The sequence below is a fragment of the Panthera pardus genome, unplaced genomic scaffold, assembly GCF_024362965.1.
Source record: "Panthera pardus isolate Hobbes unplaced genomic scaffold, ASM2436296v1 HiC_scaffold_11, whole genome shotgun sequence".
NCBI classification, from domain to species: domain Eukaryota; kingdom Metazoa; phylum Chordata; class Mammalia; order Carnivora; family Felidae; genus Panthera; species Panthera pardus.
In genome coordinates, this window is record NW_026526666.1 from 68,638,238 (window position 1) to 68,656,223 (window position 17,986).

The 17,986-nt window shown below is 49.3% G+C and overlaps 1 protein-coding gene across 3 annotated transcripts in view; it reads right to left on the bottom strand.

Annotated features, from left to right (window-relative positions):
- Nucleotides 1-8,322: 8,322 nt before the first annotated feature.
- Nucleotides 8,323-17,986, bottom strand: part of SLC5A9 (solute carrier family 5 member 9) — a 28,525-nt gene continuing 18,861 nt past the window's right edge. For all 3 annotated transcript variants that reach the window (XM_019449364.2, XM_019449362.2, XM_053895632.1), the window contains 3 exons: nucleotides 16,449-16,664; nucleotides 13,082-13,241; nucleotides 8,323-9,523 (listed from right to left, as the gene is read on the bottom strand). In XM_019449364.2, the coding sequence (XP_019304909.2) occupies nucleotides 9,315-9,523; nucleotides 13,082-13,241; nucleotides 16,449-16,664 (585 nt within the window). In that variant the 3' untranslated portion in view covers nucleotides 8,323-9,314. The remainder of the gene's footprint in view (nucleotides 9,524-13,081; nucleotides 13,242-16,448; nucleotides 16,665-17,986) is intronic.

Below are 17,986 nucleotides of genomic sequence, written 5' to 3' on the forward strand. Positions count from 1 at the left end.
TGCATCCCGCACACAATGTCAGTAGGGCACAGGAGCATTCCTTTGATTTTTATTGAGCACTTGTGTACTGGGCCCTGTTCTAGGTGCCAAGGAAAGGGGATACAGAGAGGAATGAAACTCCATCCCTGCTTTTGAGGAACCTTGAGTCCTAAAGAGAAAGAGACAACCTGGTGGGTTACACTTCAACATGGAAAATATGATAAGGATAAACAAATCCAGTCCTGAACTCTAGAGGCTGAAGGAAGCGGAGGAAAAAAAGAAAAGAAAAGGAGATAGGGGCTGGTGGGCAGGTAAAGGGGCAGGAGGAAATGCTTCTTTCCTGTCTCAAGGAGTAAGAGACGTGCCCCCAACTCGATGTTAGGAATACTAGAGGTGCATTTATTAAACATCTTGAATGCTATAGCTATTCTATCTTGGAAAAACAAAGTATCTAGGTCCAGAGTACTGTGGAGACAAAGGGAGAATCTGGTTAACTCTGCTAAGGAAGGAAGGGTCCAGGGAAAAGTTTAGACATTTGAGCTTGGCCTTAAAGAATGCATGGGATTTGAGTGGGCAGAGATGTGCAGAAAGGTAGCGCAGGCAAAGAGAGCTGCTAGGACAAGGAGGAAGTCATGGTAATGGAGACTACACTACCTATCCTGCCACAGTGAACTCCTGCGTCTTATCGCAGAGGAAGAAGTACAGGGTAGTGTAGTAAGAGCCCTGACTTAAGTCAGCTTGGTTGAGTCCTGTCAGTTTCATGAACCAATGGTGTGAGTTGGTGGCCAGACGCTGAATCATTCACTGCCTCCGTTTTCTCTGAAAAAAAGAAAGTAACGCCTATCCCCAGGGCTGCCATGTTGCACAACTGTAGGAGGCGTCATTCACATTGCACACCGAGGTCTTTACCTGTCTCAGGTGGGTTGGGAGGATTCAACAAGATAATACGTCTACACACTTAGCACAGTGGCTGGCACACAGTGCTCAGTAAACATTAGCTATTGTTAATCAGGCAGCTACAATTTTAAGGGATGAATCTATTAGAAGTCCTTTTTATTCATAAGGTTTTATGCACCTCTATCCTTGTTAAGTAATCTATATGGTCTGAGATTTCTTTGAGTACAATGCGAGATGCACTTTGCTTAATTTACTGGGCTTCAATACTTACTGTGAAGGAAGTATATACAAAGAAACAAACCGAAGCAAAACAAAAAATTAAATCCCTCTAAAAGGCTTTGAATGATCAATCTTTTGTCCCTAGTCTTGGTTCCTTTGATTCGTATTAATGTATAGAAGTCTCATATTTATTTTTATTACTAAAATCTGTCTTTTGTGACCATCCAGTGTTTCCTTTGGGAGCTTTTTCTAGTGTAATTTTTTTGACCCTGTAGTTTAAAGATGTTTATTTCATCTTTTCCCTTTATATCCAGAAGCAAGGCTGTTTAGAATGGATTGGTAGGTTAGAACATCTGCCTCAGAAAATGGGACAGCCATGAATTTGCCTGAAGATTCAGAAATGTGGCCAGGGGACAATTATTACCAGACTCCAAATGTCAGCAAACACTTCAGGGTTGCAGGAGAAAGAGAATAAAACACAGAAGGTTTAATGGCTTTTGCTATGGGGGTGTTTGGGGCAAGCTAGGATGGAATAATTTGCTGAACACATGATAGTCTTTCTGTTACTTGTCCAACTGGGTTAACTGAAGCCTGTTAACACTCTACCTTGTAAAACAGAAAGCAGCCATTAGCTACTCAACAGTACATGTAGTGAAGGAGGAGGTTAGGTTCTGTCTTTAGAGATGGAGTCAGCAGAGTTGGTGATTTATAGCAAGGACCATGACTAGGTAAAGTCAAAGGAGCTTGGTTAGTCATGCAGACCCCTGTCACAGGTTGGAATTAGACTCTGAACCTGGCATTTGGAGGGCAGGATGTTTATAAGGGAGTGCCCTGGATCCACACTAGTGGAAGGAAGGATACAGGGTTGGGTGTAGGGAGAAGTTGAGATGTGATATGGGCCTGATAGCAGCCTTGGCCAAGCCCGAGGGGCTCTCAAGCTAAAATGACCCACCAGAGTCGTCTCACATTAGGCTGAAATGACTATGCTTTTATACAGATTAGTCACTGGATGTGGGCCGCCCCTGAAGGGTAGCACCTGTGACAAATCACTTGTAGGGCTGACAGTTGAAGGCTGCCCCCCTACAGAACTGCCAGCAGTTGGGGCGCGTCCTTCCTGTCTTCACCTCTCCCACCCACCTCCAAATTCTATTGTAACATACATGATCCAAACCAGTTCCAGAAGCCTCACTGGACAGAGAGGGGCTCCACCCTGTCCCTTTCCCAGTTTCCCCCACAAAATAAAGTCTCAAGTAATTCACTATCCAAAAATTACTTAGCCACTGGGCATCAAGCACCCTCCCCCACCCCATAACACAAAAATAGAGATCTAATACTAGTTCTGTGAGGTAGGTTGTATTTTTCTCAAGCAAGACTTTTAAGGATGTTTTACAGCCCTGATCTCTTCACCAAGCTCCAGACCCACAGATACAAATAACTCTTGGGCAATTCCAATGCGATATCTCACAGGACATCAATATCAACATGCTCAAATCTGAACTCATAATTTTACTGTATTTGCTTCAGCATATATCCATCCATCCATCCACCGATCCTTATTTTTTATTGTGTAAATATATATATATAACTATTATTTTGACCATTTGTAACCATACAGTTCAGTGCCATTAAATCATTCACAATGCTGTGTACCCATCACCACTATTGATACCCAAAACTTTTTCATCATTCCCAACATAAACTCCATATCCATTAAACAATACCCTTTCCTTCCCCCCTCTCCTTACCTCCTGGGAACTAATACTCTACTTTGTGTCTCTGCAAATTTGTCTATTCTAGGCACCTCATATAAGCAGAATCCTACCACACTTATCCTGTGTGTCTGGCTTATTCCATGAAGCATAATGTTTTCAAGGTCCATCCGTGTTGCAGCACATATCAAAATTTCATACCTTTTTATGTTAAATGGCATTCCACTGTGTGCCTATACATGTTTATCCATTCATCAGCTGGGGCCTCTTACTTGTTCCAGTGGCACTGCAACAGCCCCACAAACTGCCACCCCTTAGCAGCCTCTGACCCTCTCATTTATTCTCTTTCTGTTGCCATAACAATCTTTCTAGATAAACAATAAGATACTCCTTGGATATATCCATTGCCCTTCCTCACCCTCCCTGGCCCTATCCCGCTTTTGGTTACATCATGGCGCTCAATCTATAGTGGCCTTCCATGGCCTTAGAATTTCCTCTACCCATTCCTTCAAGCTGTTGTGCTTTACACATCTTCACATCCGATGCTTCAGCCACACCACGCACCTCACATCCCCGAGCACGCCGTGCCCTGTTACCTACTTGTCTTGCTTTGTGCCATTTCTGCTCCTTGGAATGTAATACGTTCCATTTTTCTGCACATAAATCTCTACTCCCCCTTCAAAATCCAAAATAAATTGTCATGTCTGTGAACGTACCTCCCAACTCTACCAGGGAATCTGTTGCTTCTTTATTTTCCCGAAGTATTTTGCTCCCACTTCTACTTTCAGTCTTCAATGCAACATACTGCAATAGTGTACTTGCCTGCCTTTTTTATAAGATTGATCTCTGCTTGAACTGTCGATTCTTTGCACTTCTCTCCCATGCACCTGGAAGCTCACACCACCCACAAAGAACACTGCATATGTAAGCAGCTTGGTGGGGGGTGACCCCTGAAGGCAGATCCCCATCTCTGGGCTCAGGGACTAACTCTGCTACTGAGTGATGGGGCTTGGACACATCACTTCTCCTCTGAGTTTGTCTCTTCATTTGTAAATAATTCCACATTCTAGAGTGGTCCTGAGAACCAAATTAGATGACGGATATGGAATCGTCTTTACAAAATAATTGTGAGCAGTCGAAATGGGCCAGATTCGTTAGTCTTCATGTACTTCTCTTCCCAGATTAATTTGTCTTCTACAGGGAGTTCCCAGTTTTGTGAATTATTCTTTTAAGAATAAGTCACAAGTAGCAGGGATGTAATTTTGGAGTAAATTATTCACTTGGAGTAAATGATTCATTCCACATTGTTGGGTCAGTTTCTATAAATGGTTGGAAATACAGGGATGCGAAGTTTAGGCAGTAAGAGAAAGAACTGTGGTCCAATGATGGCTGCCAGCTCAGAGGTAGGCGGCTCCCCGTCACTGGAGGCAAACAAGCAGAGTCTGATGAGACTTACCTGTCAGGGAGGCAGGTCAGAGAAAGTATGACCAGGACCGAAGTCATAGGAGGTTGCTGACCCTTGAGACTCCTTCCCTTTCTGAAGGGACACCATTCTAAAATTTACATAAAAACCACTCTGAGAGATGGATAAGGCTTTTGTATTCTATTCAGGGGATAAGGTAAAATGGTGGGGGTTTTCTTTCCTCTTGAAGTGAAAGTTGTAGATTTTATGTAAGACCACAGCAAAAAAATCTGACATTTCTACTTTGTGAGTCCAAGCTAAAGCTGAGATTTGATTTTGAAATATGAAAGTAAACTGTTACTAGCTCAATTGAAGTCTGTAGGATTTATATTTATATATAACCTTTAAAGTTCTCCCAACTTCTCACCCTGGAGAAAAGAAGAAATTACAGCAATCTTATTTAGGGCTGGAAGTCGAGAGAGACACTAGTTCTAGGTTAATGGAAAACTGACACTGTTTTGCCTGGGCTGCCAGCAGCTTCCAGCGGCTTCTAACTGATGTGAACTCTCACGCCCAGAGACACAGTTACGAGTCTCACATATTAAATTGAGTGCTTTTGTGGTCCAAGCTCAATTACGATTCAGTTTTAAAAACGTTTCTTCGCGGTATTTTTAAGAGAGCTATTTGTTTTTACACACCACCCCTTCACAGTCCAAAGCAACTTCTAAATGTCGTTATTGCTTGTGGCAAATCCATTTCAATTCTCTAGAAACGACTTTTCAGTGTGTGTCTCCTTGTGCTGTGTCCGCTCCAGTGTGCAGGCATGTGGCTTGCTCTCCCTGTACACCCACCACCAGCACCGCACGCTGCCTGCCCCACAGAGACAGAGCTGCGATAGGCACACAGTGTTAGAAGGCTCCTAGATTTTATCTCAACTACTATGAATTTTTGCAACCCCCCCCCTCCTCCCGTTTATTAATGTTGAAGAAACTGACGAGTGGTAGGGGCGGGGAGGGTGGTTCACAAAGCAAGTAGTAGCAAAATTAAGCTCGGGCACAAGGACTTTGGAGTCTTAAGCAATTCTCTTAGTTTGATTTCCCAGAAGCAGCACATGAGTGCAGGTGCAAGTAGTTTATCGGTCGGGCGATCCCAGGAAACACCGCAGGAACAGGAGGAAATGAATCAGGAAAGGGGAGGCGGCTATTTAGGACGTGTTCGTGGACAGGTTAACGCTGTGGGCCTGTAGGCCACCAGGGCTCCAGTCCCTGAGAACCTCTGGAGATGGTTCACAACAAGCCTCGGACTTGTTTGACCAACGCTTGTCTGTCATTGGTTGAGCCTTGCTCTTAGGCTCTTAACTCCCCCGCACCTCCAGCCCGCTCTGTGCAGGTGGCTAAGCATTTTTCTGCAGCCAGAGAGAGCCCTCGGCAGAGAGTTGCAGGGCTTTGTTTAGGAAGTCACCCAGCAGATAGCACTGGTGCAGGCCTGGTAGACGTGGGTGGGACTGGCAGCCTCTGCTTCGGTGGCCGGATGCAGATCTCTCTCCTGTCTCTGGTCAGTAAACACCAGAGCTCCGCCTTAGAGGTGAGAGGCTGAAACAAAACGTGATTTACAAAGGAAGATTAAATAGGCAAATGAGTAAATACTATCCCTATGTTATGGGAACTTACCATGCACATATGCACCTTACCACCTTTGCACATGCTGTCCCTCCACCTTGTGTGACTCATCCTAGAAAACTCCTACTCATCCTCCAAAGTCCAGCTCCAATATGAACTTGACTGTTAGGTCCTTGCCTGACTCCTCAAGAAAAATTCATTGCTCCCCTCTTTGCTGTGACAGCACGCTGTGCCAGCTCTGAAATAACAGGACCACGTAGTGTCCGTGTCTCCTGTGCGCCCACCACGGTGCTACTATTACTAGTAATAGTAGCTAACGTTTATGGAGTTTAATTATGACTTTATGTGCCAGGCACTGTTTAAAATACTTTATGTTAATTACCTCACTGAATCCCCTTAGCCACTCTATGCAGTGGCTGCAATTAGCATCTCCAGTTTGTAGAAAGGAGACGGAGACGTTAAACAAATTTCCCAGGATCATGTAGTCAGCAAGGGGCAGAGCTAGAAGTTTCCAGAAAGTCAGGCTTCCAAGTCCCTGCTCTTAGCCGCTGTACAGAACAGCCTATCTTTGGCTGCGGTAGAGAACGGGGCCCAAGGACTGAACCCTGGGGGTTATTTCTAGCAGTTTTTGTAGGGCTTCCTGCTAGGCTGGGAAGCACAGTAGAGAATCTTACAGGGGCAGGCAACACGAGATTCACATTTTACAAAGACCCTTCTTGCTATAGTGTGCAGGGTGAACCGGAAGAGGAGAGCTTGAACACAGAGGCTGGCGCAGTGATCTGGGAAAGAAATAATGAAGTTCCAGGTTTAGCATGAGCTGGCCCCCGCTCATCTCCCTCAACGCCAGCCAGCGCGGCAGGGCTGACACTCCTGGGTGTGCAGGTGGAGCATCTGGACAAAGGGGCTGTAGCAGTGAGAATGCAGCCTGGGTGCCCTATGAGGGGTCACATAACACCAAGGTGGAGGGGCACTTTTGCTCACTTGCCCAAGAAGCCAGGTGGCCTAGCGATGGCCTTGCCAATCCGGACATTTTATTTTATTTTATTTTATATTTTATTTAATTTTTTTTATTATTTTAGAGACAGCGTGCAAGCAGTGGAGAGGGGCAGAGGGAGAGCATTTTAAGCTGGCTCCACACTCAACATGGAGCCTGACACAGGGGTGGATTCCACAACCCTGGGATCACGACCAGAGACGAAATCAAGAGTAAGACACTCAACTGAATGAGTCACCCAGGCACCCCCAATCCAGACATTTTAAGCTGCTTTTTTGTTTCCTGATTGTCATGCTTCTCCCCCACCTCTGTGTTTTGAATATTTGGTTTCCTCTGCTATGGATACTCTTTCACTCATTCATTAATTTATTTTTTCACTTATTCGTACAACACATTCTTTTTAGCATCCACCATGTGCCGGTACCTCTGTATTTGACGGGTGATTCGGTGGGGGAGCTTACAATCTAGGGATGAGATGAATATTAATGAAATCGTTATACAGATGTCACTCTGACACTGTCTTCAAAGGTCAAAGGGGACCATGAGACTGTATGCTGGGTGCTGGGGACTTATCTGCTCCAGAAGGCAGGTGGCCATGGTAAGGTCACCACTGAGACAATACGGTTTCCCTTAGGATGTGCATGACTTTTATGCTGATGTGAAGACAAATAGGAACTAACCGGGCGAAGAGAGTAGAGAAGGAGAGTGGCCACCCTTCCTGCAGCCCTACTATGTTTGACAGCATGCTCATGCACCCCTGGGCTGGAGGACAGAGGTGTGGATCCAGACAGGCTCAATAAAACAAAGAGAGGGGACACTGAGGAGAAGGCCTGCAGGATGGGGAGAGTGTGCAGTGAGGAGGGAGTGAGCACCACAGTGCAGACAGCAGGTTAGAGATCTGTGGGGAGATCTGTGGGGAACCCTCATAGCAGGCTGCTGAGGAGCTCTGGAAAAGAGGCATGTTCAATATTGAATTTCCAATTGTGCTTCTGTGGTTTAGGATTCTTCCCCTCCCCAAGCCTTCAGTATAATCGGTTGCACACAAATCCTTCATGGGAATGGTTTTGGGGAAAATCAAGGGGGAAAGCTGGGTTCCCTGTAAAGTCAGTGGGGAACAATGAGAAAAGCATGGGCAGGTGAGGTGACACGGGTAAAGTCAAAGGGTCAGAGGACACTGAAATTTGGAGCAAATTTGGCAGCAATAGGAGGTGTGCATAAAATCAGCCGTTTAAGCCTCAAAGGACTAGAATTTTAATTGTGGTCAATTATAGTGAGTGGTTAGCATGGAGTGATGATCACAGACAGCACTGGAGAGGGTCCGACGAGAGTAGGGACAGCCTAGATGCAGAGAGAGAAAGAAAGGGACCTTTCTCACTGCGTCCTTGGCAATGGGACAGGGCTGTGGTCTCTTTCCAGACACCTGAGACGCAGTGTGTTCACTCCAGCTGAAGGAGGCTCCCCCTCTAGCCTGCTCCCCCAGTCACAACCCAGCCAGCCACCACGCAAAGGCTACCATTTATTGAATGCTGTTACTTTCTGGGTACAAAGTCACTCGGGACATGGCCCTTGGTCCTCGCCCCTTGGAGTACTCAATCTCCTAGGGGAGATAAACATCACAGAACCATCATCAGTGCCGCCACAGAGGCAGGTCAGAGGACGTGGGAGCAGGAGTGGGATCGTGACCCAGTTTCTGGTCATGGTGTTTTCCAGGGTAGGTGGGTGTCTGGCAGGCAGAAGGAGAGGGGCAGGGGCCCAGGCGCCATGGCTCCTAGGCCACCCATGCTAGCCCTCTTCAGGGCTTATTCTTTTCAACAAGTCCTGTCTCTCCAGCTGGACTTCAAATTCCTCAAGGCCGTGGAGACTCTGCACGTGTTTGGACATGACAGTGGGAAGGGGCAGAATTTGAGTCGTGCCAAGGAGATTCCTTTGCCCCAGAGCTCCCTGCCCAAAACTCGGTCTGTGGCCACGCTTACACTCCACCCCGGTCCCTCACTCCCTTGGGGCTGTCAGGGCAAGTAAAGGCCCTCTGGGGGTAGCGCCTGCTAGAAACAGATGACTGGGGGTGGGGAACTGGAGAGGGAGGGGAAGGAGACAGGGAGAAAGGAAGAGATATGGGTGAGCAAAGATACACTTGGACTTTTGTAATGTTCTTGCTACCCTTTTTCTTATATCCTCCACTCTTTTACACCTTAAAACACATGCATAGTAAAAACTCCTGAATAGACGCACCAAGAGGGTGGAAACTGTTTTTGAGGTAGGGATGTAAGGCAGTGTAATGGAAAAAGAGCTTGTTCGAGTCCTGCTGTGTGGCCCTGAGCAAACCCAGAGCCCTCTCTGGCCTCCGTTTCTCCACTTGGTGGGTGTGGGGGGGTCTGGTGTCTCCTCCTCGGTGGTCGCCGGTTTCCATGGCAAGATGAGAGGGAAGCCCGTCTCTGAGGCCGCAGGCTTGGGCCCCGTTTCCTCTGCGTCCGCTGGAGGTCTGCGGGTCTGCGAAGTCACGCGAAATAGCCCCAGAGGAAGACGTTGACGGCCAGCAGCAGGACGGCATTGACGTTGCAGACGCGTGTCCAGAGCGGTTCCTCGGCGATGCTGGTCAGCTCCCGCTGGCGCGCGGCCGTCTCCGCGGGGCTCAGCGCCCGCTCTGGGGGCCCGGCCAGCCCGCAGAACCAGTCCCACAGCAGCCGGCCCCAGTGCCTGCGCCAGGCTGAGGACCAGGAGGGCGGGGGCAGGCCAGGTGGAGGGAAATGACAAGGGGGTGGGGGGAGGGAGAGCTGGTGAGACACGGAAGAAAGAGGGGCGGGTGGCGCTGGGCCCCTCCTGCGAGCCAACAGGCCGGGCGCCCGGCTGGGACTGGGAGAGAGCTCTGGCTACAGCCCGTCTGGCTACAGTCCGCCGTCCAGCAGAGCCTCCCAGTGCCGCAGGGTGGGGTACGGGGTGAGGATAACGGGGTCTATCCCCATTCAGAGCACGAGGACAGGCGGGGCAGGATCTGTCCCAGGAGGGCCGGAGAGATCTTCCCGCGCCAGGGCCGCTCCGGTTGGTCTGCCTGAGGTCCCGTGCAACCCTCCTCCGCGTCTCCCAGCGGCAGGCTCTTTTCCTTTCGGATAGGCCTGCCGCACCGCGCGCTTCTTCTCCGGGTTGTTTTGAGCATCGAATGACAATGGACATTTGGTAGCGTTTTAAAAAGTGACTCCTGCTGGAGCAGCAGGGAGAGGCTCTGGAAACTGTAATGTTCTCACCGCACGTGAGACTGTGCCCATGCAGACCCCAGCACCAGGGCCGGGTTGCTTTGAGGTTAAAGGGTAACAGAGTTCATTAAAAACTACATTCGAAAAGAAGTAATAAAGTAAGTATTTTTAAGGGGTTTCCTTTTTGCATTAGCGGATAGCATATTAAAATAAAATTAATATGAAAACCTTTTCACCGAGGTTGAACGGAACCCACATTACTGTCTTAATGACTTTGGCACTTGGTACTTGGTAAGTTCAGTGTGACTACGGAGTGTCAGAGATATGAAGACTCCGGATGCCATCTGGTCTGGCTCCCTCCTTGTACGGAGGAGGAGGAGGAGGAGGAGGAGGAGGAGGAGGAGAAAGGCTCAGAGAAAGGAAGGGACTTGCTTAAGGTCATCCAGTGACAAGCTGCACTAAGCAGTGCCAGGCATGTGGCATTTCAATTCTACTAGCTTTTATCATTTTACAAGCCCCTCCAAGTACTCTTTTCTGATTCTCAGGGCCCCCGTTAGGGGCAGATGACACACAGGGAGTCACGTGCCGATTCTGAGGCCCAGAGCGCCTGTTACGAGGTGCTCAGCACATCTAACCGTGTCCACAACCTGGCTGTATACACTTCCTTCAGATCTACTCTGCTGTCCTTAACAATTTTTTCATCGTTCTTTTTCTAGGACACAAAATCACACTGCCGTTTTGCTGTTTAACCTGAGGACAGCACAGATGAGCCTTCATGCCTGTGGGCCTTTTGTGAGGGGGAGTCCAGAGTTCGCCTTTATTTTATTTTATTTTATTTTATTTTATTTTATTTTTTTAATTTTTTTTTAACGTTTATTGATTTTTGAGACAGAGAGAGACAGAGCATGAACAGGGGAGGGTCAGAGAGAGAGAGGGAGACACAGAATCTGAAACAGGCTCCAGGCTCTGAGCTGTCAGCACAGAGCCCGATGCAGGGCTCGAACCCACGAACCGCGAGATCGTGACCTGAGCTGAATTCGGACGCTTAACCGACTGAGCCACCTAAGCGCCCCCAGAGTTCGCCTTTAATGGGAAGGAGCGGGAAGCTCCTCCTTAGTCTTTCTGGGGAGCCAGCCCCCAATAGGGAGCAGACATCTCTCTGCTTCTCCAGGGCCGGGCTCTGCCCTGTGGCATGGGGGCCAGCCGGGGGGAGGTGCGACCACCACATGAGTCTGCAGTGCTGGGGGTCAGCCGGGAGGGCACAGGCTGTGCCCTTCCTTCCCAGCTTCTTCCTCTTTGTTCTCTCACTACCTGCTTCACCTAAAAGAGCCTGTGCCTCCTCTGTGCCATACATTTTACAGGGGCCAAGGCTTGCTTCTTGCCATGACTGGGGGAGAAACAGTTTTGAGACCCCACCTGGTGCATGGACCACAAAGCCTGAGAAAGAGTCCGGGGTTACATTTTGCAGAGCAAAACACACTGGAACTAATGGGGCACCTGATCGGACTTTGAGCTTCAGTGGCGCTTTCTGAAGTAAGCCCTTGTGGGTTTTGACCTTGCAAGTTTGTAAAGGATTACATTCTCCGTTACAGATAGCTTTTATCGTGGACCACTGGCTTTTAAGCACCACAGCTTGGGCAAGAAGATGTGAGTCTTAGCTCTTGGTGGGGTCCTGGAACTTACGATGTCATTAGATCCAGGCATGTGGCTGTTTCTCTAGGAAGGGCCTTAAGCAAAGGTGAAGGGCCTCGAGAAAGGTGGGCACTTTCTCAGGTCTTGGGGGAACACAGCCCCCCCCCCCCCCCCCCCCCGCCGAGCCTGGGGAAGGCGAGGGGCCTGAGCAGCACAGTGCCACCAGCTGTTCAGGTCCAGCAGCTGGCACTTTGATGATCTTACCTAGGCTCTCAGCCTAAGTGAATTATTGAAAGTTTGGACACCAGAGGCTTGGGAGGAACCCCCAAACCCAAAGGGAGAAGGCCGCTGCTGAAGGCACCCCAACTCCACCCAGGTGCTGGGGTTCCCTCTAACTGAGGCAGGAAGTAAATTTAGAATTTACATTTCATTAAATTATTAATTTCTGAGGGCAATAGAATTTGATTTGGGGCTTTTGCCTGCAAACTAATTTTTCTGACTGTAATTTTTCCTTAGGAATTTTATAATTTAGGAAATCTCTCCAATGTCATTATATCAGAATGTTTTAACGGCGTTATTTAATCACACTCTAGAAAAGCTATAGCTGCATTATGTCTAAAACAGCTACATTATGTCTTATGCCACCTTTCCACTTTAGATACCGTGCAGCCTTGGAGTAAACCTAACTCAGGTACTGTTCTAACACCTTTGAGAGCTTCCACGGGGCAAAATTGATATGGCCCATAGCAGCTCAAGGAGGATGCCCATAGGAATGGTGGTTGGTCTGGAGGGACCTGATGAAGATGGAGAGAACTGTATAGACACACGGCTGCTCTAGTCCCAGGAGGGACAGCCATGCTTCTGTGCGACTAGAGGCAGAATTGCTAAGCTCTATGGGGAATAAATGAATAATAAGGGTGGGGCACTGTTACTTTGATGTGCCTGGTGTTTCCTTCCATCTGGAGGGAACTCAGTGTAACACCCTTTGATTTTCTGACCTGAGGCTCATTCTCCGCAGGGGAGGTGAATGGACGTCCCTGTTGGTAGGTTTGGGAAGCGCGAAGAGGGCATGCTTGGCTCTGTCTCTCCCTCCTCCCGCTCGGCATTGCAGTGCTCACAGGGGCAGGCGGCTGATGGGCTCCTCTGCCTCATGCTGGCCTTCAGTAGAAGGAAGCACACCTCCCCATGGATATAAAATGAATCTTTCCACCTGTCATTTATCAGTAACAATAAATGGCAGTATTTTGGCTCTCATCTGCCTTCTTGTTTGTCTTCTCAAATAGTTTAATAGCCATGTAGGAAGGGAAGGTGACTTTTTTGGCATCCCTCAGAGACCCTATCCCCTATGACTCCCAAATGTGGGTCTTTGGGGATCCATGACATGGCATCTGTCCCCATTGCTCCTCTGCGGCGTGTGCCCCCCAGCAGACCCCCCAGCCTACCTCTGTGCTGGTCTTGGTCCTGGCTGGAGTTCTCTGTCTCTCCGCCTCCTGGAGGGCATGCCCCAGATGGCATCTCTGAGGTCCCTGGTGTGCCCTCCGGGGCCTCCTTCTCCAACTCAGAGTGGGGATGGCTCCGTGTCCACCACGTCAGGCGAGCAAGCTGGAGGGAAAGAAAACACCGCTTGAGTCGGTTACTTTTGAGGGGCAATCTTACTGTGGGAAAAGACAACCCCCTTCAAGGAGGCTGGCAAAGCAGTGAGGAGCTCGAGGAACAGGCACAGGGCCGAGTCAGGAGGCCTTGCTCCAGCCGAATGCTCTGTCTTTGAAAATCTGCACCCCTGAGCACCTGTTCCAGGCTCCATGCTCGGAAACCGGGAGGAAAGAAGCCGGACAGGGAGGCAGGTGCCACATGGCAAAAGGCTTCCAAGATCAGGCTGTGGAGTTGATACTCGTAAACAGAAACTCGTAGGCAACGGAGAGTCACTGCAGACTTCAGACAAAGGGAAGAGACTCTAAGTTGTGGAATTCAGAAAGATCTCTTGGAGGGGTGCCCAGGGGGCTCGGTCACACATCTGACTTCGTCTCAGGTCATGATCTCACAGTTTGTGAGTTCGAGCCCCCCATTTGGCTCTGTGCTGACAGTTCAGAGCCTGGCGTCTGCTCGGGATTCTGTGTCTCCCTGTCTCTCTGCCCCTCCCCCACTCGTGCTCTGTCTCTCAAAAATAAACATAAAAAAAAAAAAGATCTCTCAGAGTGGATCAAAGGGATCCTGCCTGGAGGCTGCTAGAAAAGCAGAGCAAGACGTACAGAGCCTCTGGGATAGATGGAGGGGGCAGTCTTTGGGATGTTGAGGAGGAAGACCCACAGGCCTTGGTGACTGATTGAATGAGCTGGGCGAGGAATCCGCAGACATGGCTCTCAGGTTCCTGCTGTGGGCCATCAGATGGGTGGTGGGCGAGCTGGAGGACTCTGCCTAGAGACTGCCAGCAGAGCCCGCCTCAGCAGGGTGGAGGTGTCCAGGTGAGGAGCACCACACCTGTGTCCCGTGGACAGCCCTGGTGGCTTGACCTCTCCTCCTTTTCTGGAGGCTCGGCAGAACGCACAGCAAGTCCTCTGGCTGATATCAGTTGAACCCAACCGTGACTGAGCTCTGGATGGCCTCCTTTCCAAACAGCCTTTTTTCGTAGCCAGGCAGCTCTTGGTTCCATATTGACCCAGGTATCCCCTGCCCCGCCCCAGATTCCTACAAATATGTACAGCGGTGCAGGGTGAGAGGCCGTCTTCTGGGGCCCTTCCTGCCGGCGTCCAGCTACGCCTCTGCATGGTCGTGAGAGCCTGGGCTGCATCTTCCCTTGTAAGTACATCTTCATAAATGTTACTTCAGACTTACACCGTGTGTCATTGAGCAGTATATGGGCGGTGTCACTTCATGGCATGGGAGGCAGTTGGATTTGGGGTTTGAATCTTTGGCTAGCGACAGAGAATTGAGTTTTGTCTTCATGTAGAGGGTGGTTGAATCCACGGACACGGATAAGATACCTCAGAGACAGTGTGGAGGAGAAGGGTTATAGGCCATATTTGGGTTCCTAAGGAACCCTGACATTGAAGACCACAGAGAAGGCAGAAGAGCAGAGGGTGGAAAGACAATACTGGAGAGGAATATGTCATGGAAGTGAACAGAAGAGAGCACTTCAGGAGGCAGGGGGTGGTCAGCGGTGTCTGGTTCTCAGAGCTCACTGAGGATGAAGATGAGGATGTGACCAGTACTTTCTGCAACAAGAAGGTTATTGGGGTCTTGGCGAGAGCAGTTGCAGTGGGAAGGTGGGACACCAGACTGGATGAGACGTATACAAGAAGTGGAAAGTAAGGCTGGGGTGGAGACCCCTCTGCACGGTGTCCTGGTGAGGAGCAGGGCGGGGGGCAGGGGAGGTAGCCGTAATTAGGGAAGGGAGGGGATTTTCAAGTGTGAGACATCTCAGTGTGGGGCTGAGAGAGCAGACAATGGAGAAGAAGCTGAAGATTCAGGCAGTGAAGAGAGACCATTTCTGGAGTGAGCCACCAGAGAAATTGGTCTCTCTTGGCTCCTCGGTAGGAATTAATGGTACCAAGGGTATAAAGTCGTTTTGCAAACTCTAAAGCACCATACAGGTCAGCGATGTTATTCATAACTTCCACCCAATGTTTCAGGGACTAACTTCTGGCATGGGCTCTGTTATTTTGGGGCTGAATTGTGTCCCTCCCTCAAATTTTTATGTTAAAGTCCTAACCCCCAGGACTTCAGAATGTGACTATACATGGAGAGAAGGCCTTTAAAGAGGTAGTTAAGGTTAAATGAAGACAATAGAGTGGCCCTAATCCAACATGACTGGTGTCCCTATAAGAAGGGGAGACTAGGGGGCGTGTCTGGGGCTCAGTTAACTGTCCCACTCTTGGTTTCAGCTCAGGTCATGATCTTGCAGTTTGTGAGTTCGAGCCCCACATAGGACTCTGTGCTGACGGTGGGGAGCCTGCTTGGGATTCTCTGTCTCTCCCTCTCTCTCTCTGCCCCACCCCTGCTTGTGCTCTCTCTTTCTCAAAATGAAAAATAAACTTTAAAAACAAAAGAAGGGGAGACGAGGGCACAGACGGGCACAAGGAAAGAGAGGGTGAGGACAGAGAGCATCCACAAGCCAAGGACAAGGGGCCTCAGAGCAAAGAGCCCTACAGACACCTTGACCTCAGACTTCTCACCTCCAGAACTGTGAGGACATACATTTCTGTTGTTTCACCCCCCAGATTGTGGTTTCGTGTCATGGCAGCCGGAGCCAATACTCTTTTGCTCTAATGAAGAAAGGTTTCAAAAGACAGCTTCAAAGTCTGAAGACTGGAAAATCTGTGAGCACAGGAGTGCTGAGGACTCGCTCTGGTGGACTCCCCTCATTTACCTGTGTCTCAACTGGCCAATGAATCCCTACTCTTTCTTCTAGGGCCAGCTCAAAGTGACCTTGTCAGGGAACCCGATGCAGCCCCCAGGGGTGACAGCCCCTCCTGTCCTCGGCCCCTCCCTTTGAGCTTGGTCCTTCTTCACTCTCTTGTGGTAGAGTAACTGTGTGTGCTGGTGCCTGTCCCCGACACTTGCTGGCAGGCCCCATTCATCTTGGTAACCCTAGCACAGAGCCCGGCACACAGTAGGTGCTCATTGAGTAAATTTCCCATTGAATGAATTACTTTTCGCATGGGAATTACTAACCCAATGAGCTCCTCCTCCCAAGGACTCTGTGTGGCTGCAGAGGAGACAACCCAATGGAGTAAAACTTGGCGGTAGAATTTCAGACACTGGGGGTAGGGAGAACATTTCGTGGGGCCCCAGGACAAGCACTCCACTTGCCTTCTCCTCAGGGATGGGAGTGGTACAGAGGCTGACAGTGACGATGACGACGGCAGTGAGCCCACAGAGCAGGAGTGCAAAGTAGAGGTAGTGGAAGTCCTTCAGCACGGCCGGCCTCCAGTCCGCCTCCCCGCAGGCTGGGGCTGGGTATGAGAACTCCAGGATCATGCGCAGAAGCCCCACTGCCAGGCCAAACATGAGGCCCCAGAAGGCTCCCTATGGAGAGAGGGCAGACATGGGCAGGGGTGAGGTCCAGCTGCAAGGCCCTCGGAAGCTAAAAGCCACTGGGTTGTTAGGGTGTTTGCAGGTCTGCCTTAGTGAGCTCCCCATTAATGCTGAGGCTTTGTCTGAACTCAAAGACGGGCAGAGTGGTGCACTGGGAAGGGCACAGGCTCCAGAGTCAGACACACTAGGATTTGGATCCTGGCTCCATTCCAGAACGATCAAAGCGGTGACTCAACCTATTGGCTTGTAGTTTTTGTGTGTGCAATGATAAGAGAAATTGATACTCTGTATAGATGCTTAGTATTCAACTAGAATGGAATATGCTTTTGTAATAAGCAAGGAAAACCAGGATCCCCCATCCTGATTTTCTGTTATAATAAATTAAAAAATCAGAATAGAGCTCTTCCTGTTTTGCTTTTTAAAAAGAAAAGCCCCAGCACCTCCCCTGTCTTGTTTATAACACCAGTTGACCTAATCTATACCTGTTTGCCATATGTATTTTAAAAAATGAGATGCTGATCCTGATTTCAAGAATTCTGGGATGAGCAAAACACTCAGAATTCAACCAAGCCCTGCTGTGCGCTATGGTTATCAGCAGGGAGATTCGACCTCTGGAAACAGTAGACAGATTGCTGGGTACTCCCCCGGGAGAGGGGTTTCTGAGGTCTCCTTTGCAATGACTTTGAGCTGTCATGTGGCTCCTGCAGAGGCTGTCCATGACATCTCTTAGCCCCAGCGGAGTTGGGCCCCTCTTTTCTATCTGGTGTGGGGGAGGGGTTCCTGGGACTTCTAGCTCCTCCAGGCTGTCAGCTTTCAGCAGCTTCATGAACGGCGTGCCTGCAGGGTCCTCCCTAGGTCCGCACTTTGCTTCATTGCTGTTATATTGCCTACATACAGAACCTTATGGTGTCAGAGAGGAAACAGACTCCAGAGGTCCTCCAGTCTGACTTGGGCTTTCACACACACCATGCTACGTGTCTGGAACACTCTTCTCTTCCCCATCAATCCTTCGGCCTAGGCTCAGATGTCACTTCTGACCCTCTCCCAGGCATCCCATAAGTTAGGTGCCCCTGATCTCTACTCTCACAGCAGTTATTATATTTCGTTATTATTTCTTATTGAATCACCTTTTCTCCCATCTGGCAGGGATGATTCCCATCCTTGTAAATCATTGCATCTGGGAGCCCCCATAATAGGATCGATGAATGTTTGTTGAGGGAATGAATGAATCAAGACCTGATGGATGGGGAGATGGAAGCCTGAATGGGGCAGTGGGTATGTCTAATATGTCACAGAGAGACCCTGGATTAAGG